The sequence below is a fragment of the Falco punctatus genome (assembly GCF_963210335.1).
Source record: "Falco punctatus genome assembly, chromosome: 6".
Classification (NCBI taxonomy): Eukaryota; Metazoa; Chordata; class Aves; order Falconiformes; family Falconidae; genus Falco; species Falco punctatus.
In genome coordinates this window covers 10,625,733-10,652,723 of record NC_137585.1, presented here as the reverse complement: position 1 = coordinate 10,652,723, position 26,991 = coordinate 10,625,733, and the positions used below count along the sequence as shown (strand labels likewise).

General features: G+C 38.3%; 1 protein-coding gene across 7 annotated transcripts in view; it reads left to right on the top strand.

Annotated features, from left to right (window-relative positions):
• Positions 1-26,991, top strand: part of ANO2 (anoctamin 2) — a 209,877-nt gene that overhangs the window by 70,492 nt on the left and 112,394 nt on the right. For all 7 annotated transcript variants that reach the window (XR_013928773.1, XM_080391425.1, XM_080391424.1 and 4 more), the window contains 3 exons: positions 9,603-9,737; positions 10,901-11,061; positions 14,835-14,917. Coding sequence is in view for 6 of the 7 variants with exons in the window: in XM_080391425.1 (XP_080247551.1) it covers positions 9,603-9,737; positions 10,901-11,061; positions 14,835-14,917 (379 nt within the window). In the remaining variant the exon portion in view is untranslated. The remainder of the gene's footprint in view (positions 1-9,602; positions 9,738-10,900; positions 11,062-14,834; positions 14,918-26,991) is intronic.

The window sequence follows — 26,991 nt, the reverse complement described above, 5'->3', positions numbered from 1 at the left end:
ATACCTTGTGTCAAGCAGCCGAGGGTACTGTTCACCTTCCCTGCAGCGAGGGCACATTGCTGGCTCTTGTTCAATCTGGTGGGCACCAAGCCTCTCAGTTTTTTGTTTTTTGTTTTTTGTTTTTTTGGTTTTTTTTCTGCCAAGCTGCTTTCCAGCTGGATGGCCCCCAACAAACATTGCTGCATGCGGTTTTTCTTCCCCAGGTGCAGGACTTTGCACTCCGCTTTGCTGAGCTTCATGACATTCCTAACAGCTCCTTTCCGCAGCCTGTTTAGGTCCCTCTGGGTGGCAGCATGACCCCCTGGCATATCAGCCACTCCTGCCAGTTTTGTGCCATCTGCAAACTTGCTGAGGGTATGCTCTGCCACAGATCATTAACAAAGATGTTGAACGGTACTGGACCCAGTATTGACCCCTTGGGTACCCTGCCAGTTATTGGCTTCCAGCTAGACTTTGTGCCACTGACCCCGACCCTCTGGCCTGCCCATTCAGCCAGTTTCCAATGCCCCTCTCTGGCTGCTCATCCAGCCCATACATCAACAGCTGCTCTATGAGGATCTTATGGGAGACAGTGTCAAAAGCCTTACTGAAGTCCAAACAGACAATATTCACTATTCTCCCCTCATCTATCAGGCTGGTCACTTCATCATAGGAGTTTATCAAGTTGGTCAAGCATGACTTCCCCTTGGTAAAGCTATGCTGACTAGTCCTAATGATTTTCTCGTGTATAATATGTCTGGAAATGGTTTCCAGGATTAGCTGCTCTATCATCTTCCCTGGGACTAAAGTGAGGCAGATTGGCCTGTAGTTCCCTGGGTTCTCCTTCTTGTCCTTCTTGACTATGGGGTGACATTTATTTTCCTCCAGTCTTCGGGCACTTCTCCTAGTTGCCATCATGGATCAAAGATTATTGAGAGTGGCCTTACAACGCCATCTGCCAGCTCCCTCAGCACTTGTGGGTGCATCTCATCAGGGCCCATGGACTTGTCCAATTGTCCAATTTGCTTAAGTATACCCTGACCCGATCCTCTTCCACCAAGGCTATACCTACCTTGCTCCAGCCTTCCCCCCGATGTCTGGGACCGAGGAATCCTGAAGGCCTGAAAGATAATGAAACATCTTGCATGTTTTTAACTTGCAGGATGCATTTGAATGTGTTCTGTTTGCCTTTCCATTTGTCACAGTCTCAGAAATCTGAGGACTAGCAATTTAAATTTTAGTTAAACAAGAAATTTCTGTAACTCTCTTATTGTCTAAAAATGACAAGGGGCAAGCCTTGCTGTCTCAAGGTGTGCAGTAATACCGTGACTAAAAAAGGATTGATTATACTTGTCTTTTATTGGAAATTACACATCTGTTTATTAGCCACTAGATGGTGTCTATCTGACAGCAGTAATACGTACGGTGCAAGTACTTACAAGTACCTATTAAAGCAAATATACAAAATTAATCCAGATTCTGTAGTAACACTTAACTACAATAATTTGAAAAGCAAGAGAGTTTTCATGAAATATTAGTTATTATAAATCAATTATTTATGAAAAGAAGTCAGTACTTGAGCTTCAAACTGTTAATTTAGATGATGAAAATTGTGCCAATCATCTTGTGAAAACTGAAGATTAGGTAAGTGATACATATCAGTGACCTCACATTTGTTCAAAGCAAAAACATGGAGAAACATCTAATTTGCAAATTAAGGGAACCCAGAAAAAGAAGTAATACTAGGTATTTAAAAATAGGAAGAAAAGGACTCGGTAACCTCCCTGCCAGTCTAAAAAAAAGGCTGATTCACTGTATCATATTAAATAGGTTACTCCTTATTTGTAGGAGCTTGTAGAGTTTATTATGAGATAAAATGTGATATGCAAACCCGAATGAATTACTTGTTTCTTAATTAGAGGTTTACTTGGTGTGCTGAGGTGTTTATGGATTGGAACTGTACTGCCTTCCTCATAGGCAACCTCTATTGACTTACATTAGTATTGACAGCCTCAGGCATCCAGGCTACCTGCTGTGGATTTTTAATTTGCCAGGTTTGGAGGGTTACTGACATTTTTGAATGCTAAAGTATGCTAGAGAATAAAATAAAGCAAGCTCAAGACAGACACTTCTGTGTACGTGGATTGTCTTATGCATGAGTTCTTAGAAGTGACAGGACAAACACTGCATTACTACTCTTGCTGAAAATCTCTCTCTCTTTAGCAAGACGTGCTGTGGCTGCTGCAGCCTCAGAGACACGTAGAACTTTTGTAGGCAAAGAACATGACAGGCAAATCCAGACATCAACAGAATAATATCATCAGGCACTTAATACTTTCAAACACTACATAAGGTTAAGGACAGCTATTACTGCACCTAAGGTGTTATCTATGTATGAGTACATTATTATTTTTACGTTCCTGCAAATCACATTCTCTTTCTATCTAGCTCTCTGATAAGAGGTTTCTTTAACTGGGGGGATCTGAACACTTTACAAAGACCATGCAGAAATGAAAAAAATGCTCTGTAGAAGCACTGAAGCTTCATATTCTCCCACAACAGAGGGGAGAATGCAGTTACAGTGCTTTTGACTAACCAGCACCACGTTGCTTGCTTATACAGCCGGTAGGTAGTCAGCCTTAATTTCTCTCTCAGTCACATTACGTGTCTCCTGATCATGCCTCTGCTGTTCTTTGCATTACAATCACTAAATAAAGGCTTTTTCCATTTTATAATCCATCACCACAAAGTATGCCCTTTCAGTTGTATTCTGACAATTTCTTGAAATGGAAGCAATAGGGTTTGTGCATCTCTGAAGGTCAGTGAGTGGCTTGTCCTGGTTTTGTTCCTTTATGGGGTAAGGTTTGATTTTTTGCTGTTTTAAATTGCAGTTAATATACAAATTCTGTGGGTTTTATTCTAGATATTTTTCCCTTTTTTTTATGCATTAGAATTCGAGAACTTGAATATTCTCTTCCTCCACACACATCATCATCTCCCTAAACAGCACCCTGTTACTGTATTGGATAGGACTCATTTCCTAAGAGCCAAGAGACTAGGGAAAAACATTGGTTTACATCTTTGTGAATTTCAAAATTTCTGTTCACTAAGGAGTTGCAATATTTTGACAGTGGGGTTTTTTTTTGGTTTTGTTTGTTTTGTTTTGGTTTGGTTTGGTTTTTTGTTCTGTAACGGATCACAAGTAATATTTCACAGTGCCTTGGAAGAAAAAGTATCTGTGGCTGGAATAATCTGTAATTTAGGCAGGTTTAGCTCTGGACTTCAGGTACCATTTGAGGACATAGCAGATACTTGTTAACTAATATTTCCAAATAAGAACTTTAACTGAAGTTGCTTGATTAAATGGCTCCTGTGGCATCTTGCTTTGTTCTACTTGCAGGAAAAAAGGAGTCAGATTTGTAGTTTCTGTGTTGGTTTTTGGTGAATGCTTTTCGTCAGAAGCACTGTAGATGACTCTGTGCATCACTTGTTAGAGAAAATACACAGGGTATGAAGTCTTTTATAGAAAACAAAAGCCAGGCTGTGCCTCTGAACTTGTTTCCAGGTCTGACTGGTCTGGTACCAAGTGTTCCAAAGTGAATGAGGGACATTTGCAGATGTGGAAACAAACGTGAACATTAGAGCTAGCTTTCAGCATTTAGGGTTTATTTTAGGGTTCTTGCATGGGCTTATCAGATAACCTTTATCTTTATATCCAGTTTAGGGAAAGCCATGCGCCCTTACCTTGGACAGAGGCTTTTTTCTTTGTTTTCTGTATGCAGAACCAGTTGCCCTTTCTAATGGGCTTTTTCCTTCCTGCCTCAGACTCAGCTGCATTGTAGTTTATCTGAGGTTCTGTAGTTGTGGGTTTTTTGTCCTCTTAAAATTTTAATAATTATTTTTTTCAGTCTCTTGACAAATTGTTCCAAGGGGAGTTGTCTTCTGCCAGGAGCCTTTCTTGGTTTCCATGTTGCTCCATTTGGTGCACCCTCTGTATATCTGGATCTAGCACTGACACATTTCTTCTTAGGACTGTCTGGACAGAATATGTGCATATATGCTGTCAGGCACAAACATGGTAGAAATCTCTAGGATCTCTGGATGCACAGCAGCCTCAGTGCCGCTGCTGAGCGGTAATTCCACCCAGGTGTCCCAGATGGTTGTAATAAATGCTTGAATCCTGTCCTGAGAAAATTTTCAAGTGAAGACAAAATGACAAATCCAGAAAAGTTTTGACGTAAGCAACTCTACCTGGAGTGAAATGGTGGGATACAGAAGTATATTATGTCTTCTTCCTGATTCTGTTAGAGTGACTGGGCTTTTTCTGTACTTCAGCAGTCTTTCTGAAATAGCTTTACTGTTTTGAGATGGGCACTTCGATTTGGTGGGACCTATTGTCTCAGAAACAAGGAAAAATCTCTGTTCTCAACTTAATATGTGCTACAAATTGCTTCTGTGTTTGTAAGGCTAGTCGTTGTTCTGCCTTCAGTTTAAAGGTACATTTTCTTCTGTTGACAAAGCTCTATGAAGGAATTAATTTAGTTCCTGACCCTCTGCAAGAAGTTGTCATTTTTTTGTGCTGGTCTGTCACAGCTGTTCACAGGCTTACACGGCGAGCTGCCTTGCCGTGGGTCACAAAGGGAACGTGTGCCTGGCCTGGAATATGGGGAGGGAAGAAAGTTTTTGAACTGGCTCTGGTAGCAGAGATGTTCTGACATGAAACTGTGCTTTGAGAGGACTGCTTGTCCTTTCTCCCAACAGTTGAAACCCCAGAATCTTGCCCACAATCTGTGTGAATAGGTTTATTTTGAAGGCATAAGTAATAGATGTAACTAGTTTGACCATTTGCACAAAGAAAAGCCTACCCAATAAGTAGCTGTAAATCAGTTTAGTTTTGCATAGAAACTATTCCATCACTGTAGGGGTGGTGAAATGAATTGTGGCAAACATGAAATAACAGCTGGCCTAGAACGGGGTATGGAAATTAAAATACTGAAGAGTTCTGAACAGATTTCCCAGTTAGGTGACTCAGTGTCCACAGCATCTTTTCCTTGCTTTTTTAACTTTGTTCCTGAATGACTCCAGAGTTCTTTCCAGCGTGTATCACACGCCACATGCTTTATCCACATTCCAGGTATCCCACACTTGTTTTCACAAAGTTAAAACTGAAGGGTTTTTCTCCTCCTTTCTTTCCACCCCCTGCCCCAACTCTTAGCCTATTTATAAATCACACAGCTTGGCACAGGAGCACTGTGACCAACATGAGAGCATAGAGTTTAATTATCAGTTACTCTTTTTGATGTTGGTTTGGCAGCCAGACAGACAGAAGTGCACTGCAGATGTCTGGTTCAAGTGTTATACGGGCTAAGCAGAGGGAACTGAATAAACTTTTTCACTGTGTCCTTCTCAGTCCTTTTTATTCTAACTGTGCCGTGAGAGGGGACACACTTTCTATAGGTCGCGGTTGTTGCTGCAGTTTTTAAATGCTGTTTCTGATCTTTTGCTTGATCTCCAACTTTTGTTCAGTTTCTGAAGGAATTACGGATGACTTCGACAAATGTCTCCTTAAAGACATGATTCTTACTCAAGGGAACTTAGTGCTTGGTAGGTGGCCATTTTACTAGCATTCAAAAGGTCTTCCAAAGTGAAAGGCATAAAATTTTGCCTTATATTGCAACAACCCACAGAACAAAATGCTTGGCTGCTGCTTCTGGTAGGAGCAGTACATGCTCATTATCAAAGGCATTTGCCCTTTGCTTTGGATGAGAACTGCTGTCCTCATTGCATATGTGTATATAAAGGGACATTTCTTTACATTAGAATACAGCTAATAATAATACAGAGGAAATAAAGCTCATCCAACGCAGAGGGCATACTTTTTTTTGTGGCACTCTGCAGTGAGCCATCCATGAGCATACTTTGGAAAGCATTAGTCCTTAGCTTTGTCTGGATATACGTGAACTGGATGTGAGTTAGCTACTGAGGGAGAGAAAAATTCTCATCTCGTTTCTCTTTTTCTATGCCAGCATAAATCATGGGTAATTGCTTGAGTATAATAAAGTAAGACTGGTTTTATCCCAATGTAAATGAGAGAAATGCCAAGTTCTTGGTGTGAATATACAAAAACTTCTAAAAATTCATTTTCTTTACATACATCTTACTCTACCCTTGAAGAAGACTTTATTTTTCTGTCTTCACTACAATCAATCCAAGATTTTTTTTCCTTCTAGTGTGAGAATGTAGAGGGGCTAGTATGTCCTCATTTGAGAAACCTTATTCTGCTTTCAAAATGAAATAGCATTGCAGTTTGCTAACATGTAACTGTTGACTTGAGTAGGAGTGGAATGCTTTCAAACTTTGCAAAACTATGCCAGTGTGACTTTGTTTAAGAGATTTTTAGATGGATGCTAGAAAGAAACTCACCTCATGGTATTCTTAAGGTCTCAGCCAAAACCCACTGCATCCAGCTGTGGAGGCAGTAGTTTTTATCACAGGTGGTCACAGGTGTTTTCAGAGGTTTGACTCCTATTCAGAGCACTGGGAGGACAGTTTTTGGGACATGTCGAGAAATGAAGGGACATGTCCATGTCCTGTGTGTTTCTAGCTTGATAAACACAGATTTACATTTATCATCATGCTTCCAAGCAGTCATTGCTGCTTCTTAGATCATTTCACATTCTGGCACATTGGTGAACTTGGGCACAACAGTCTTAATTATTTTTCTTTTTCATAACAGTTAAGCCACAGAACATTGTAGTTTTCTTCTTGGCAACTGTTTTTTTTTTTTTTCCATACTGCCAGAACATTGTTGACCTCACTTTCTGGTGGCATGGATGCAAGTAGTAACCCTTTGCTTTGTAGGTTACAGATCACATCTATTGCTGGAAGGCTTAAAAATTCTAGACGAAGCCTCCTAAGATATAGGCTTCAACTTCATTGACCCTGGTCAGCTGCTCTTCACTCTCGTGCTTCTGGGATCTGAACACTTTCTGAGCTGATTTGCGGCCTTTTATCAAAACAATGGACAGTTTAGAACAGCTCAGATTGTGGACTATTTTTCATGTCTGCTTTGACCTATTTGGAGCACTTTAGCTCTGCATGTTGCTCAATTCTACCAATAAGGAAGCTGTAAGAAGGCAGAAAATCAGAATAATTCCCCTTTCCTCCCTGTTCCATGTTGTTAGGATGTGTTCAGTGATGTTTGCCTTACTGTCAAACACAAGGTGTGCCACTTTCCAGTCAGGAGGAAACCTGAGAGCAAATTAAGTCTTCTTCTCCCTCTATTCTGTGCTGCTCCAAGACCATTGCTGCTGTATGCAGACTCGCATAGAAGGCTTGAAGAAAAGCTATAGGCCATCTGATTATTTCTATATTTTAATCAAGTATTTCCTCCCTCATTTCATATTAAATAAAAACAAAAAAAACAAAACCAAAAAATGTGAAAATAAAGAAAAACTACCTCCTAAAAATTACCTCCAAAATTACCTGGCATTTGCTAAGTTACAGGGTAGTCCCACAGTATCCAGAATATATTTGCAGCATAAATATTTACCTTTATAATTTTATAAACTATACTGTATCATATAATATCATATTTCCTTATTTTCTGTGCACTTGTGATAATCTGTTGTCCCGTGGTGCATAAAAACCATATAGTGGTGCAAATGTTATGAAGAGCTACTAAGCTGATATATGCTGTTTAAAGACTGGATACTGCAGGTAGTATTCCCATTCTGATTTGTGCAAATTGTCTTTCCAAAACAAAAAAAGAATTATACAGCTGATGAAGTTATTGCCATTTGAGTCATCCTATCATGATTCCACCTGCGTTGTTTGATACTTTACACAGTGTTGCTTGTGATAGCCTTGCAAGTATTGGTTGTAGGGGCTGTACTCCTTTCCTAGAAGATTCCTGAAAATTTCCCTGCTTTTGGGCTTGTTCTCCAAGTTATGGCATCCCCTTATACAGATGATAATGTTGTCTGTGTATCACCTTAGAGTGCTTTTGTTCTCTTTTCCCTTTGATGATTACACATGCTCATTCTAAAAGGATGAGCGATGTTGGTTAGACATAAGCAAATATAGGCACTCAGGTAAGGCAACACCGCAGTAGGCATGACGGCACTGCCCGCTTCCCTATGTGAGAGCCCAGGAACGTGAAGTTAGCTGCAGCTGTGATGGTGTAAGAACAGTAGGAACTGTAATAATAAACCTCCTGCCAGTGTTGCTACCCTTACTCCTTTCATCTGAGCTGGAAATGACTGTGGAGGCTCGTCAGCTTGTCCCATGGCTCTCCGCCCTGGTCGCACTCCTGCCCCTGTCTCTCCTGCGGCAGGAGCAGCCTGGCCCTGAGACCTAGATTCTGGAGTAAAACTTCCAGTTGTGCTTGTGCTGCTGAAAGGACTCAGCTCTACAGACATACAGGTTTGTCATTAAGTTCTGTCAGAATTGAACTGTATCTGTTAAAAGAAATCCTGGGCCTCCAAAAATCTCATTTAACCATTTCCATTAGGAAAAAAATTAATCTGGGGTGCTAAACTTGGGTGTAACTTTCCTAGCGTGAGTGAGTTCAGCATCAATCTCAAAGTGGGATTGCACTCTGCCTTTATGAGGAGCAAGTCTTGCCTTTTGTTTATTAGACATGTTATCTTGAAATTTTTGTTCTTTCTGCCACCACAGTGTGAATGTCTCACTGATTCAAACGCAGTGTCGTGCCCTGAGTGCTCTCTCCAAAGCTGCTTTCTGCCCAGCATTCCTCCACCTTATTCTCTGGCTTGTGAAACGTTTCTGTGTTGTTTTCTATCTAAATTTGGTCTCATTTTAGTTATGGTGAGTTCTTGAGCTCTCTGAAGCTCTTGGTGTTTTTCAAAATTTGTAATCACTCCTAACAGTACTTTGGAGTGATCAGTGAGTTTCATCTGTGTTTAGCTTACTTCTTGCAGTGTGATTCATGAGTACTAGCACATATTTATCAACATCTACAGTGAACTCTTCCTCAGAGCAGAAAGTGTTTTTTCAAACCAGCTGTTCAGAGACTGTTAATTTGTCAAAAATATTTTTTTTAAAAGCCAGTGTTAAGTGTGCAAGTAAACCTTCCTTCTTTAACAGCAATTCAAGATCAGTGTCTTTTAAGATATCAGAGGGTGTTAGCATGTTCCCACAGATGTCATTTCCATGACTCTCAGCAATTGAATCCAGGAAGACTACAGAGGCAAAGAATGATGGCATATCTAGATACTTTTCAGAGGAGCAAATACTTTCCAGTGTTTTCTGATAAATATTTGATTGAAATCCTGCTACTCTTGATGGGAGCGAGGGGTATTTCACTGACTTCATTTAAGAGATGGAAAAGCTGCAGTCTTCCCTGAGCAGATATTGAGTACATATTATAATGATACAGGACTTCTTTAACTTCTCAGAATGAAGAACGTCAAACTGCCTAAATGACCCCCTTTGTTTTACTTCAAGATACTCAGGATTTTCATCCATGTCTTTGAAAATCAGTATTTTAACTTTAAGGGATTGGTAAGAAATTGTAAAACACATTTGAAAATTATAACCTTGACAACATATTTTTATTTGTGGTTTTTTTTTTTTTTTTTTTTCCCTCTTTTCTTTTTCAGAAAGTATTTTGGAGAAAAGATAGGACTTTATTTTGCATGGCTGGGTTTATATACAGAATTCCTCATTCCATCTTCAGTAGTTGGGATTGTTGTATTTCTTTACGGATGCATAACCATTGAGAGTGACATTCCTAGGTAAGCTTTCTGTGATCAATAATTTGTTACTTGAAAATTGTAAAACTGTGCTTTTTGTTTGTAATCCTTACTGAGAATATTTGCTTTTAACATGTCTGATGTATCATTAACAACTCTGTGAGCATCAGAAAACACACATGCATTGAATAGATAAGACTTTTGAGTGACACATATTTATTTGGCTGTTCAGTCTTTGCAGCTCCTGAAACAGAAACATTCAGTGAGTCTACTGCATTATCGTAAATTCTTTTTTATGATGTTCCTTTGCTTTTTATGAATGCACATATCTTCACACTCACCCAGAAAGACATCATGCAAAACTCACTGAAGTTAATGCAAATACACTGTCCAGTAGTCTTGGATTACTTTGTTATTCTTAGTAAAATCAGGCTATTTGCACAAGGAAGATGAAGAATAGCTGGCAGACTTGGCATACTTGGTATCCACAGGATTCTCCTTGACAGTTACAAAAAACCATTGAGTTTCTTGCTGTGTCCCCTGAGGGTGTTGTACTAAATAAAACCTGCCAAATTCACACAGTGATGTTAATGTCTGCTTCCCAGTGAAGAAAAAGGACACTTCCCTTTTGTTATCAGTGTCTGACTCTTGTCCAGATAAGATACTGGATTACTCATACTGCTGGTCCCACTTGTTGTGGCAGTTCCTGCATTCTCTCAAATGAATTGGCAACTTTTAAAGTGGATCACTGCAGTAGGACATGATTAGTGATAGGTAAATGATGAATAACAAGGCATCTGTGTTAGGGTTTGTTTTCTTAGTTTGATCTGAACGAATGTTGGTGAGTTGTGCTTGTCTGTGGGAACATTGTGTGTTAACGTTTAAACTTAAGTGAGATTTATGGCTAAGATGTATCTGCAGCACCCTCTACTGCTCTTTGAAATAGCAGAGAGCATTACTTTAACGATATGATAGCTGGAAACAGCTGTATACCTTTCAAATGATATAATATTCAACATATTGATATTACAGTTTGAATAGTTCTTTTTTCTTTTGAAGTCATAGAAAAAATGCTATTTAATGTTGGTCAATATGGGAACCATCATAGTCAGGGTATGCCAGCTACTCATGAAGCAATGTTGCAAGTCTTCCCTTTGCTCACAATCCTGGCAAGGATGCTTGAGCTTTGTCCTTGTCATTCATAGTAAAGAAATGTGCGACCAACGCAATGCCTTCACCATGTGCCCCCTGTGTGACAAGTTCTGTGACTACTGGAACCTTAGCTCTGCTTGTGCTACCGCTCGAGCTAGCCACTTGTTTGACAACCCTGCTACAGTCTTCTTCTCCATCTTTATGGCTCTCTGGGGTGAGTATCACTTTGCATGTTAACAGTGGTGGTTAATCTTTCGACTCCTGACAAACGAAAGCTGCAATGCACAGTAGTAGAACATATCCTAGCCTTACATATAATAACATGCTCTTAGATTGAATGTGATACCTACGACTTTATGAAGCTGGCAAGCCTCAGAAGGCCAGTGAGGGGCTGTATGTGCTGAGACTGAAGAAAGCAATATTATGGGCCTTTCCCCTGTCAACAACAATCTTTGAAGTCAATGGAGAAGAATTGGGCAGTTCAGGGAAGAAAAATGGGTCATTTCTTCCTCTACTGTCTTGTTTAATGGCACTTCTAATCTTTGGGGCCAGAATGTATTTGGGGATCGGTATGGTGCAGGCAGCTGAAAGGGTTTAATTTAAGCACAGAATGCGCTTCCAAGTGGGCCAACTTAGTCACATAATTCTATCAAAACTTTATGGGATTCCAAGAACAATGGGACTATTATCATTTTAATTATAATATGTTCTAAAGTATTCCATTTAAACAAGCTTGGGGTTTTTTAATGGCAAATATACCCTGTCTCGCTAGAGGATATCAAAACACTTCATAAACACTAATGAATGCATTGTAGTATTATTCTAATTGTTTCTGGCCTCACCTCTGCCCTGAAAGGTGTGTGTACTGTGCTTGCGTGTATTATTGCTGCTGCTATGCTCTCAGTCACTCTAGATCTTGTTTATTGTGAACGTTAAAGGTGTTATTGCTACTGTAAAATGATTTTTTGTTTCCCTATTCAATGTTCACAAAATGAAATTTTCATTCTTAATATGAAATTGAGCAAATATATCACCGTACTAGAGCCATCCCTCAGCAATCAGTGTGTAATATTTTGCAACCCTATTAAAATCTTACAGCTTGGTTTAGAAATGACTAGTTGTTAGCTTGGTGTTGGGTATGGATAGCACATGGTTTTTAAGGAACCTGCAGACAGAACAGGTCATGGAAGTAAGAGATTTTTTTTTTACCAGTTCCTGGAAAACCCTTCAGCAGAAGTTAGGGAATATGTAAGCACAATAACTGAGAGAAATGGCAAAATATGATGAATTTATAGACTCTCACAATAACTTATTTTACTGCTTCAGATCATTGCCAATTACAGATTAGACTGGCAGATAAGGTGTCACAGTTTACCTGCTGCCTTGAAGCACATAATAGGCTGCCTTGTCCAAGTTTCAGTGTAGCTGTTTGAGCAGCATATATATGAATGGTAGTTCATTTACTCTTTCATAGGTAAACAGAATTTTCCTGACAGAGAAGCTGTACTATAAATTTGCACCCATGCAAATGATCATATCCGTGCAGCCTCATTAAAAACAATCAATTATATTTTAAACAATTATATTTTAGTATCAACAATGCAATGCACAAAGCAAAATGATGATACATCCTTTCACTAAGATAAATTAGAATCTGTACAGGAATAGAAAGAAACAATTTTTTCCATATGGATTGCTTTAAAAGAAAAGGCATGTAAGAATAACAAAATTCTTAGAGCTGTAACAGTCCCCCCCCCAAAAAAAAAAAAAAAATATCCCACAGATTGGAAAAGTCTGTTCTTGGGGCCATGATACTGAGCTTGTCAGAGCAAGAAAATACAGCCGTCATATACAAAGAACAGCAAAGTGAAATAAAGTATCCTTTACTAACTCTGCCCAGCTTGCCTATTAAGTATTACATTACACCAAATTTTGCTGCCTTACTACTAGAAGACTGTGCTGGTTATGTCTAGAGCTCAACCTGCTGAATGCCAAATCTCATTCACACACCTGATCAGCTTGCCTCACAGTGTCTTGCTGCCTGAATGCTTTTTGGTAGAATATAGTACAGCGATGTGGGAACTGCCATGTTGTGTGACTTACGACTGTGTGCTTAAAAGAGTAAAGTGTGGTAATTTGAGCTGGCTTTATTTTGTGACGGTGTTTGGCACAAGAAGTCTTTCCTCCTGCTTGCCTTTGCTCATTCTGTAAAAGGCAGATGACTTACTATGGTTGTTATCTTGAAAGAAATCATGCTTTTACTAGCTGATCTGGTGCTTCTTAAAGTATCTTTGTGATTCCAGCTATACTGTTTGCAAATGACCATATTTACAAAATACAGACTAGTGTCTGGGTAATTGTGCTTAATGTCACTGGTGTTCTGGGATGCTGAATTTCAGCTGTCAGGTGCATTTATTAGAAAGGCGGTTGAACATATAAGGAATGTTTTTTCTGCTCGTGTAAGTCAGTGCAAACTTGCTGATTTCAGAACAGCTACTGCATCTAGCCAGATAAGTTCTTACAGAGCTAAATGTGGAATTGACATTTTGAATAACAGGAAAAAATAGAATGAGTAATAGCATCCTATAAAATAACCAAATGTTTTTGGTTTTTTTTTAATTATTTAGAATATCTAAAAAGCCTTGAGTTTTCAAACACGCTAAATGTAGCTTTTATTTTTCCTCTCCTCTGTAAGGAAGGAGCAGAAATAGCAACTTAATCGCTTAATTTCTGAATTTTCTTTCATTGTACTGCCAGTCCTGTGTTTAAATGATATTTATTTCTTACATTATGGGAGTATATGTGCAGGAAATATTTGCAGCTAACTGTTGGAATAGGTTCTGTTTTGTAAGAGTAAGGTTATTTTAATAGTAGTCTAACTTTTCCCAGTGCTATCTTACAGCTTACACCAAGTATAGGTGCAGTCAATGGAAGCTAGATCTAATTCTCCACTGCTGTGTCTTGTGGAGCTATCTACGAGATGTTCAAAGTGTTGTAAATACTACTGTGATCTAACGACTTTTTAATAATCCCCTCTTCACCAGCTAAAATGTGAAGTGAAGCATAAGAAAATGGAAAACAGTGCTCTCAGTTCTTTATAGGAGTGGCTTGTATTGGTACAGTGGGTGTTTTAATGGGTATATACAGGTTTAGCATTGATATAGTCATGTGAAAATAGATGTCCACAAGTCAAGAGTAAGAAGTGCTATTTCTAATAAATCCTTAAGTCCATAAATCATGAGCAGCTAGGCAAAGGGATATCTAGAGCAAACAGCAATTACGAGAGGAAGGTCAGGAGACTGTAAATAGAAGACACCGGTACAACATCTGTTCCTTCATATTAATGGAAAAGGAAAAGCAGGAGGCTGAACTACTGGCCAGTCCTTGAGAACAAAACCACTGTGTCTATGCAGGACAAAAACATTCAACTGTATCACTACAATATATTTCAAAAGAACATTATTTTCTACATATTACTGAGGGTCTTAGTTTATATAGAGGTATCAGTGATTTATTTCAGTAGCAGGCTGCACCCATCTTCAGTTTCTGACTGATTAGGAACACTGAAACAGCAAAATCCACTTGGCCAGTTAGAGTGTTACAGATCGATATTTACAACTAGATTTTGTTTCAATACACATTTTGTACTCAGGAATTACAGAATGACTCATGGTAAACTAAGAGAGATTATGTTCTTGGGGTGAATGTCAGCAGCCATGGGTTCAGTTCCATTCTCTGACAAGAATTTACTAATGCCTTTGGGCAACCCATGTTTCTGTAATTTATTTGTAAAAATACAGTAATTCTAGTTCCCATCTTTTGCTTGTGTTCTGTCTTTAAAATTGGGCCTTGGGCTATTTTTAGTGCTTATTTATAAGGAGTCTAACGTAATGGGATTCAAGTATCAGTTGGGGTTTTCAAGTAACATAAATATTCACCATAGTGTATTGGACTTAAAATCTTTAAATGATTTTATTTTTTTTAAAGCTACTATGTTCCTTGAACAGTGGAAGCGTTTGCAGATGAGATTGAGTTACTTTTGGGATCTAACTGGACTGGAGGAAGAAGAGGTAAGTTTCCTCTCCCTGTGTTAGTTTACTGCATAGATTATTCTATATCTGAAAATATGCATTGATAATTAGATTTCTCCTGAGTGTTTTCCAGCCCAAAGCAGTTCACAGCCATATTTTTCTAAATGACTATAACTGATACAATTTTGAGTACTAAGGTATCATTAAAGATATCATCACCTCTATCTTACTGGTCAGTACTCTAATAATTAGTGTTGAAAAGGATTATAAAGGTAAAACCAGATCATTGATTACTTAGAATACCCATATACGATTGTACAAAGTGCAGTAACAGAATGATACAGAATAAATACTTTATCATATAGATGATAGTTCATTTTTTTTTAACAAAAATTCTCTGTGACAATGATTGTAACATGTTAGGGTACCATAAATAATATTTGTGTCCAGGTCTGTGCTGCACCTATGATGCCTTAGGTACAAGATCCTGAGTTCTAGGTACTCACCCACAGAGTTGCTGCCAACAACAGATGGGGCTGGTTCCTTGAGAACAGTTTTTAAGTGCTTTGCAATGAGCCCATGGGGCTTCTAGCTGGACCTGACTTGACTGAAAAGTGAGACATATGGGCTTATTAGTGTTTACAATGTCCCTGAACTTGTTTTTAGTTCTGTTCTTGGGCATTGCTTCACCTGTTATGGCCTATGGTCTGTTTAAATTACTGAACCTCACCAGAGGATTAATTTCTAACTCTGAATAAAAAGAGTGCAGTACTAGCCGTAAATATCATACTAAGAAGGGGTATACTTCGGACCTTCCGTTACGTATCCCCTAGCAATAGATGCTGACATGGGTCTGGAATAGGGTCACATTCATTAATTCAGGAACACAGCAATTAGGTTCTCTTTTATTGCTGACGGTGAGCTGAATACTTGTATGGAACAATTTAGTGTGCCTTGCTCTTTTCATTAACTTAATAAAATGTGGTCAGGTTCCTGGAATGAGAATTGTAAGTGTGCCTTGGTTTGATGGAAAGATTCAAATCCATTTCTTCATGTTCCAGCACAGTTTCTTAAACAAAAAGCAACAGCAAACCTCCAGCCCTGCTGAGCTCAGCTCAAACAGGATGTAGAGTGCAAATAACCTAGAAGAAAAGTAAGCTGACAACATGCATTTCATGAGGTAGCATGGTGATGGTGTTATTCCATTTTGCTCCTCAGATAAGAATCATTGAATAAAATGAAAAAAGCCTGCAGCACAGACAGCAGACTCTAGTTTTTGTCTTCCGTCACTATCCCATAATGCAGCCTTTAGCAATGTCTTTAGTACTGCCTTCCAAGTATTCTTTCACTGATGACTTGACTACAGTCTCCTCTATTTTACCTCTGGTTTCTCAGTTTTTTCACTACTCTCTATCCAGTTATGATATAGGTGATGATCAGAGTATAAGCCAGTACTCACAGTCTGTAAGTTGTGATGTGAATCAAGTGCATAAGCACATCAGAGATTACTGCTTGTTCTATGTGGGATGTCATACTGCTTCCTGGGAGAACAGCAATTTTGTATTAATTACAGTACAAACAGAAGCTGGAGAGCAAACTTTTGGCTCTGCAGCATATTTGATGAACTCACCAGATTTTAACGAATTTCAAGTTCATGACTTTTAGTACAAAATCCTAAGGTTTAGCTTAGTATTTGCAAAATGCCGTGAAAGAATCTATAGATTTGTGAGGTCCGGTGATGAAGAGCTCTGAAGTGGTATAAGTTTGTGGACAGAAACTGTGGGATCAGCAAGAATCCTTTGTTTACGACAAGTGAAGGAGTGCCAGACACATCTCATCACAAGTTGAAGAATTAGGAACATAGAATCATAAAAATAAAGCTGGAATGGACCTTGAGGGGCCATCTCTTGTGCATGGTAGGATCAACTCTACTTAAATAATTATGAAAAGATGTTTGTCTAATTTGTTCCTAAATAAATCCAGCAGTGGAGATTTCACTTCCTCCCTTGGCAACCTATTCTAATACTTAGCTATCCGTACTGCTAATAAGGTTTTTCTAGAGTTTAGCTTAATTCTCCTTGCTATTTTTTTTTTCTTGTTCGTTCTTTCAAAGATAAAGCGAAGAAATTACCTCTGAATGTTTTCAGCAAAATTCAACATAATATCATATCTCTCTGTCACTCTATATTTTTTAGATGAACTAACATCAGCTCTTTCAGTCTTTGCTCTTAAATAATTTTCTAGATATCTGTTTATTCTTGTTCCCTTCTGGATATTTTCTAGTTGATCCAGCTCTTTCTTAAAATGGATGTGTCTCTTGACCTGACATCTTAAGCAAAATGACATGCACTGTATCATCTTCTGTCAGCTCTTGATGCTTCAGCAAAAATGTAAAAGTTAGATCAGGTTTTGTTCACCTTTTATCCATTAGATTCATAAAGATGAGAATAAATTTGTCTGTAGGACAGGTACTGGCACCATGTTTCAGTGGTGATGAAGTCTTTACTTGTATTGAAAATTATGTTGGAAAATGGAAAATTGTGTCTGATCAGGTTAGGCCAGAAGGAACTAGAAGTGGAATGCAGAGGATCACTTAACAGAGCAAGGAGGAGAAAGACAAGGAAGAAGTTCAGAAGGATTAACAGTTTTAAGACTAGATGGGGTTAAGTTTTTTATTATTATCAATTTCTTTAGAAAAGGAAGCCACTGAACCAAAACAGGGAGGAAAACAACCATAAAAGCTGAAGAGCTGAGAAGTACATTGTGAGAATTATATTGAAATAAATTCCTCCTGTGTAACTTTTGTGGACTCTTAACTATAACATTTTCAGTAAAATTACTTTCTTTAAACACACTGGGCCAAATCTTTTGCTTCAAAAGAGTCACACGAGAGATTAATTTAGTCCATTTATTTGTAAATAACTTGGCAATGGCAGTCTGAGAAAGCAGACTCCCTAAGGCTTGCATGCATATTTGCAGCTGGCAGCTATACAGACTTAGAGGGTTTGCGTTTGTACATTTGAAATTTGCAAAAATAATAGGTAGCATTGGGTATTAGCTGTAAAATAGATAATTATGTTGAAAAGGAATTGAGCAACTGGCAATTAAATGGGAGAGGGAAAGAAAAGAAAAAACCCAGACCAGAACCATGAAAACAGACAAAATCTTGGAAATGCCATAAATAATCACTCAGCTTGTCATGCTGCAGATGTGTGTTGTATAAACCAATCAAACAGGTTATGCATTTGTTTGTTTCTCAGATAGTGTAAGATTATAGCCATCAATAAAGCAGGGATAGAGATGGGAAAATCCATACCCTCTTCTGCTTGCGAAGGAGCTGGTGAAGAAATACTGAGGGACTCTAATTAATGATGTGGGCAGAAACTATGGACCTCCCATGAGTCTTCAGAAATTACATTTCTAGAACCCAGGATGTTCCTGCTTCAGGTTTTCTGGGTGGAAGAGATTTTACCTTTTTTTGCTAACAATCCTGTGTCTGAAACCGAAATGCAATTATAAAAGGTGAAATCTTAGAATCTGGAGCAGAACTTGGAAGAACAAATGGACAAAAAGTCCATGCTAACTGAAATGCCAATGAGTGGAGGTCTTGTCATTGTTCAAATAGTCAAGCTGCTATACTATTTCAATGCAATAAGGAGGAACTTAGATGTCTGTCTTCATTAGAAACTTGTTTGGTAAGTTACAATTTTAAGTTAAAATCCTGCGCTCTGTGAAACGTTTGCAAACTTTTTTTGGAAACTAATTCCCAAGGTCTTGTTCCTACTTTTGCTATTTGATGATTTTTTAAAAAATAATAATTTACTGAACCCTTAAGGGAAGATTTTAAGGTACCCTGTGGATTATTGATGAGTTAAGATAAAATAATTAGGAAGGTAGATTGGGTAAGAGAGAATTAAATAGCAAGCAGACTTGGTGGCATTAAATATGTTTACAGATTTATCCCATTTTCTCCTAACTTGATCTTGGTTTAACTTGATCTTCTCTACTACATTTTCAAAATTTGTTGTGATATGATTAATTTGATGTTTTCACCTTGTCTTCCACCTTGCAAATAAGAGAAGTAACTTTTCTGAAATTCTAAGTTTCTGAAATTCTGAAATGTCTAGTAAAACAGGCAGTATAAGACATTTTTGTGTGCTTAAAAAATGGAGGAGTGAGAATCAGACTTTAATAAAAAAAAACATGTATTCACAGCTTAGCCCTTTCGGGAAAAAAAGAAATTGTCAGTAATGGTAAAACGGGAATGTGCAGGTACACTATTTTGTGTTGTCTCAAATGTCTCCTTCGTTCCCTATACATCCACAGATCAGTCGTGCCAATGAGATCTTTGGTTTGAGTTGTTTTCCCCAGATGCACTATCTTACATTTTTCTCATGCCTATTCTAATTCCTTTGTTGTGTCCATGTTTCCAAATATTTTTGATGTCTTTGTATTGTGTTTTACTACCTTTTCCTGGGTTTCATCACTCCTTCCAGTGAATCTTCTTTCACCTTCATTAAACTCCTGTAACCACAAAGTATTTAATGATCCTAGGACAGCCCTGATCTTCTGAACAAGTTCTTTCAACATTAGATTTAAGTGCTATGTTTAGGAGGATGAGTTTTGTTAGGATAGTTGAGGAAGGAATGTTGAAAAGTGGATGTTATCCCTCAGGCCTTAAGGGAAACTATTTATTACCAGCTGTTGCTCCATTAAAAAAATTACACATGAAGGCAGACTTTAAACGTGTTTTAATTCATAAACTATAAGAACCAAAGCAGATGATAATTCCTTTGCTTGCCAAGAAGTGTGTAAAGATATATGATTACATTTTTTTCATTCCAAGACTCCACAGATTCAGAGATGCACCACAATATCCTGGGGCTCTATTAATTTTCCTCTTTTACTTCCCTTCTACCAGACAGAGCAATCCGTATTTTGTTTTTGTTTCACATGCTTTTGTTTCCTTTCTTTTATTTCTTTTCCATTATACTTGCCTCCTGTGTCCTTTCCAGGACTGAATTGTCTACAAACCTCCAAGCTGTTTGATTCCTTAAGGGGTAGTCTTCATGCCTCAGGATGCTGTGATGGGCAACTCAGAAGCAGGGCCACCCAGGCTGGCATGTATTCTTCCCTCCTGCAGTCCTCTGAGTTCAGAGAGGAGGCTCACATCTTCACGTTCTCTGGTGGGCAGTTGCTTGGAGTGTGAAGCTATGGAGGAGGATCTGGAACGGGCTTTTCTAGCCTGTGCAGTGCAGCTTTCTACTGCAGCTGTTGTTACTCAGGGCATGGGCATGGCATGAACGATGGAAAATGAGCTACTGAACAGAGGAAAGGATCAACAGAGAAGGGAAGTCCTACTTCCCAGTAGTTCGCTGCCTTGACCTACTGTGTCTTTATCCAGCACTGCTCCTCTAGGAACAGGGACCATCTCTAGGCTTTTCCTTCTTCCTCTCCTCCTTCCCAGTGACCTAGGAGATCGAGGTGGGTAAGCAGGGTTTGCCAGCAATGTGTTTCTTGAAGAACTGGCAAGATATGGAGTTTATATATAATTATATGTGGAGATATAAGTAGGGGAGTTTATATGGCAAGGGAGCGTGTGTTCCAAGGGAGACAGCTATGAGGAGGTGGAGAGGGACGTTCCCCTCCCCCAGTCTCACAAACCCTGTCTTCCTTTTTCAAGTCCCCTGAAGACACAGTACTCCTCCTCCCAGTTCGTTATACAAAGATCTCTCAGACACCATCGGTTTTTCTCAGCCTCACTTTTCTTCCTTTCTGTCCTCCTCGGTTGCACCTAACAAAATCAGTTTTTCCTGTGCTCTGAAGTTTTCTGGGGTTGGTTCAGTACTAGGTAAATTAGATACGATGAAAGCCTCCAAGATTAACCTGCTATTGGCATTAACAAGGAGATCAGAATCAGGTCCTAGTTCACACAGTTGCTCCAGGAACCTCAGCACCACATCACTATGTATTCTCTTGTGCAGGCAAAGACTTTATTTTTAAGGAAATGAGTTTTTTCTTTTAAATTTAAAATGCATTTCACATTTACTCTGTGTATGAATGGAGGCTGCCATTTTTTTAACCCCAACTGCATATGTAAATAACATGGAAATGTGTTAAGAAACTCTTATTTTAATGAAATAGAATAAAAGGGCCTAAAAGTCATTTATTCTTCTGTAAAGTCTTTTATTGCTAGGTCATGGTTATTTATTCTGTGATTTTTCCCATGAATTGTCATTGACACAGGATGATTAATCAATACTAAAATAAGATGAAAGGAGAAGAAGCTTTTCTGTCAATCTGCACAAAGTACTAAATCAAGTTGAAGTTATTTCTAAAGTACTTTTGAACTTGGGAAAGGCTTTTAAAATTTAAGAACAATACTTTCTAATATTGTTTAATGACAGGCAAAATTTCCAATCGTTTAAAATGAATGCAGAGTTTCAGAACTCATCATCTTTCAGCAAAATCGATTCCTATTCTTTCGTTTTGCTTTAGGATTTTAATTTTTGTTAAATTTCCTAATATTCACTTGCATATGGACACTCGAGTAGTGCAATGTTGTTGCAAACTCATGTTTTAAAAACTCTCCCTCATTACACTTCCATCAAATATGTGATTATGTGGTGTGAGACGTTTCATTGATACAAGTTTCAAGTGGCCTTTCTTTATTCATTACTTTCCAAAAGCTTTTAAGTGTGGGGTTTGTTTTCTGGTTTTGTTTGTTTGTTTGTTTTGTTTTGTTTTTTGGGTTTTTTTGTTGTTTTTTTCTAGACTTATTATCCATACCTCTCTGGGTCAGAGCTATAGAAATAATTCTAACCCTTGGAAAATATGAGCCCTTTCTAAAGTTCTCAATCTCAAATTCAGATCAGTAAAATACCACTGACTTTTCAGATTTCATCTTCCTGCTTCCATCCTACTCTGCTACTTCTACTGCAAGATGAAATATCTTCTAGGCAGTGTAGAAAGTTTTTGCCACTTTTGTGTGTAGCTTCTGATTTGCAGCTTGTCCATTAATAGTTCATTACACAATAAAGAAATTGTCACTATTTCTGAACGTATGCCTATCACAGCATTTTCAAATATGAGTGCATTAAGATAGACTTCTTGAGTAAAGTTTTTCAAAGGAGTCTGGAAGTTAGACATCCAGATTCCATTGGCTCTTCTGTAAGAAGGTGGATGATAAGCCTGTTTAGACCTAACAGATCAAATGCAGCCAAAATGTATATTCAGGCACTTGAACTATGTGGTGCTGTTTCTAGATGAAAATCAAAACCTGTCCTCTCATTTTAATGGTGTTTGTGATTCTCTCTTTTCTAAAATTGATTACTTTTGCTGAGATGACTATCTATGTATTTTTTTACCTCAGTTTACAAAATTAAGAGGCTAGATTTTGTTTTGTTTTGTGCCACACACACGTACACACACCCCCACCCCTACACAATGTATTGGTCTTGTTATTCTCTAAAGTCTTTGTTTGGAAGCTCTAGGCTCACAGGGTACAGCTGCACAAAATGTCTTGATAGTTCACTGATACCACTATGTACAGTTCCCTTCCTTACTTTTATACTACTAATTCTAGCATCTTGTCCATCACCTGAACCTACTGATTAAACCTGTGGAGAAGTAATTCCAGAAATAAAGTGCAGAGTGTTTGTGATGGAGGGGACCAATTAATCAGATAAGTTTTCACATAACACAATCAGGGCATTGGGTGGGGGAAGAGAAGAATGTGTGGGTTAGGAAGACCCTTTTAGCAGTGTTGAGTCATTAAATCAGCTCATCCGTAGCATGCTACTTCATAGGTTGCAACTGCATAGCAGCTTAAGCCAATCTAACTCCACACTGTTTTGGTGCTTCTATCCCAGCCATGTCATCTTGTTCTTCCCTTACATGAATGCTGGCAATCATACAGCTGAGTGGTGAACTGTTCAGACTGTTGATGCAGCTGGAGGGTAGCCAGGGGTACGAGGGGCAGGAATTTTTATCCTGGTCATACCATGCAGCTGTGTATGGACTGGTGTCGGTGCAAGGACAGAAATGGATACGTGTGGTTATTGCAAGGTGCGATTGAGTCTGAGAGCATGGGAATCCAGGGTTAGATCGGCTTATGCTGCTATGAAACTCAAGCCGTTAAACTCAAGTCTCAATTATAAAAGCTTTTGATACAAATTCAGCATTCGTGTTTGCTACAAGTAACCCTGGCTGTAAATCCAGTCATTAGTACATTTATAGGAAACAATTAAAAGAGGCACTGGTATGGCTGAAACAAATTAATAAAGACTGAACAAATATTTATTGTCAAAGAGATCTTTTAGTTGAGATTAACTAAAGTGTCTGTATTTCTGCACATTAGAGATGAGTCAATGCTCTAATCTGGATCATCATTCAACCTGAAAAGTTCACAAAGCTTTGGAAAGACAGTGGTTGGTCAGAATATATGCCTTCTGGAACCAGATAATTCTGGATATTATATAGCTTTTGGTAGCTTGTCTCTGATATATGTGCTTTAAGATGTTTTAGGAAGTGTACCTTAGAATGTTGTATAGAGTCCCATTGCTTTAACCTAGGAAGGCAGGCTGCCTGTGAGCCATGGGCTCCGCATGCACAGAGGCTGAAAAGAAGTAAACCCCAGGGAAATTAAAACCCAGAAATATCATAAATAGCCAGTGCTGAGAAAATATTATTTCATAAACAAAAATCCTATCTGATATTATCTGAAAAAGAGTTGCATGTGTGGCAGAAAAATGTCGATTTATGAGGCATCCTTATTAAAATGGAGGAGACTGATAGAGACTTTGAGATCTGGCCTGCTAGAAACGTTCTTACCTTATATTCACTTATCTCTGCTAAAGAAGGAAATTAATGATATTTGCAGTAGTTCTATCCATAGGATTGATATAAGTACTATGTTATAAGTTTGATTTAGCATTCAACTTTGACAGCTACTTGCCCACTCAATCATAGATCTAAAATCTATGACCTCTGACCAGCTGTAACAGGATGAATCTACAATACATCTGCCTCTCTCATGCATCAGTGATTGTCTGTTTTAAACTTCTAAGTTTCTTGGGATTACTGTGGTGCATGATATGCAATGTTGGCTTGGACCAATGACAAGTTCAATGGCCCAGCCATTTTCATCTTAGAAGAAAAGTACTTTATTTTAGTTGGAGGAAACTGTTGAATTCTAACCTTGTTAATTTGTAAGGTCTTTTATCTTGAGACCATAATGTTATGATTTGTGAAACAGCTATTTTAGATCAAATTTAAAGGATTTTGCAGTGTTTATTGTATTTCTTTTTGTGAGAGCTACAAATTTGTAATCCATTTAAAGTATACTCAATCTTAAATATTGAGAGAGAAAAATTTCCATAATCGTGCTCCCCTAAAGAGTGCCTCCACAGCCAAGTGTTCCCACTGCTACACATTAACAGACAAAACCAAAGATGACAAAGATGCCCAAGGGGGCAAAAATCCATCCTTTAAGTACATGTTATGTAGAAGTGGTTCTAGGCTTAAAATGTGGCTAAAATGAAGGTCCTAGTCCATGACTGTAAGTACTTGATACTGCCACAGGACAACTAAAAAAATTATAACCGTGCCATGCACAGACATTTTGAATTTTCTAGAGTCAAGCTAATATTTTATCAAAGTTAGAGCAATAAGGTAAGCTGGAAGTATCACCACTGACAAGCTGGGTGATGCCCCATTTTAATGGGCTGATATCCAGCTTTCCAGCTGGATTTCTTCTTTGTGTCTGTCAGTTCATTTGTTTCAGCAATGGCTTATCATGCAGTAGAAAAAATAGTTTTAAGCAAAATTTTCAATGCCATGCTTCAAGGGACATAGGGCTTTGCACAATTCCACTTACCAGTGTAGGAATATTTAAATGGGTTGGATTTGAATTGAATAATCGACAAGAATAAATGATGCTACCTCACAAAATATGGTATCTTGACATTGCAATGGCAGCATTTGGTTGTTTGGTCCTAGCTTAAGGGTGCTTAAAAATCTGAGGCTGTATTTCAAAGTTTAGTTATGCAGGTAATCTTCCAAAGCATTACTACATTTCTTGCTCAAAAGGAGCAAATAAAGGTCTATCTATCTATCTGGCAAATATATTTCCATAATACACCTTATGGATTGTTTTGTTTTAACTACTTCAGTTTTCTGTTGGTTTAGAACACCTTTGATAGTTGAGTTCATATGTACTCGTACAGTAGCTTTTGTCTTTTAATACTCCTAAACTTGTAATAATGTTAGATGACTTATTCAAGTTTTTGTTTTAATTTTATGTAAATTGCATTTATTATGCAAGTGATCTGGACTAAAAAGATCGTGAACATCTATGAGTGATCCCTTCATACTTGCTGAGATATGAAAGTACTCTTTCTTGGATGAGCATGGGATTACTGGGACAGTCTAAAGAGATTATTGGTGTGAATGTCTGTTCTTTAGACTTCTCTCCTTCCCTCCCCACTGTGTCATCATCACAAGAAACCAAGGGGTTTAGTCCTTGATTTGTAATAATTAACCCCCCTGCAGCAGAGAGCAGCTGTACTCTCTGTTCTGTTCATTCCAAGATTCCATCTTGATTTGGGGCAGCACCTGGGCCATTCCACTTCTCATTTGTGGAAACCTTCCTTCCTACCAGTGTGTACAGCTTTGCTGCTCTGCTCGTGTTCAGCATATCAGGATAAGGCTGTTCAATGAATTCACAGTGTTTCTGTGACTTTCTTAAAAGTGTAAAAATGAAGCAGTAGGTTGTCTGATATTTTGCTGATAACTCCTTTGGTCTGTTAATCTGGGATAATTTCTAAGTTTCTATTTTTTTCTTAGCAATCTAGAAGTGTTTGTCATTAATGCCTTGTAAAATTCCATTACCACTTCCTTCCTAAATCAAAGAGAAATTAAGGAGAGATAGGTTCATGTTATATATTCTTATCAAATTGGATCATTACCTATACAGCCTTAATTTGCAATGTATAGTGGATACACATGTTGTATGTTTGAGGCAAATCCTGGAGATCATTCTCAAGGAAAATTCCCACTGACGTCAATATGAGTTTTGTCTGAGTAAAAATTTCATGATTTGGCTCTTTTGTTTTCAGGATGGGAATTATCGTTTTCTACTCTGAGCACTCATTTGGCCTCAAAGTACCTTGGCTCACATGGTTTTCAATAAGTGTCTGGCAGCTGTACTGGCAAACTTCCAGCATCATGGGATTCATATTTATCCCTACATGGACATTTGGCTGCCTTCAAGTCATCACAACTATTTCTAGCTTATTGTCCTAAGTGTAGAACTCTTCCCATTTTCAGACAAAGAATTGATTCTGAATCACACTCTTTTTACAGCAGAGTGGAATTGTTCCTTCACATCCATGTAGACATGATCAGGATCAAATATCTCTAAATCTGTACTGTAAAGAAATGTTTCATGCAATATACTCATAGAAAAGAATATATAGATACACACATTCCAGGAGGCACCGTGGTCTGCTCAGTCAATGGTAAGATGACTTGGCAGATTCAGCGAGGACAGATCAACCAATTTTTCAATCCAGATATAGGTGTATGAAAGACAGTTAAAAGGACATTGAAATGGCTTACTAGGAAAAATAAACATAACTTGACCGAATTTGAACAGAATATGCACTCAAAGCAAAATTCTTAATAGCAAAAAATTGTTACAGTGCAATGTTTTGCTTGGCATTTTATTTTCTCACTGTTTCCTTTCAAGCCAATTTTCAAAAGCTTCTTTGACCTCTGGCAGCTGGCCCTGGTGTCCCAGGATGCTTTGCTTAGCAGAAAATAAGAAAAAAAGGAAGTAAGCCAATTCAGCTCTGCAGGTGCTCCTATGGTGTGATTACATCTCCTCGGTTTCTTACAGCTTCATTTACCTCATTTCCCCACTTTCATCAAGCTGTCTCCTCTCATGTAGCCTTCCATGCCTGATGCCCTCATCCTTTCTTCATTTAAGTCTAAAGATGTTTCGTCCATCTGACCTCTGAACCTTACCTAAGGAAGCATGATACAAATTAATGCAAATCAACAAGCTATTGAAAACTTACAAAACATCAAGACACATGCATTGACCACGACAT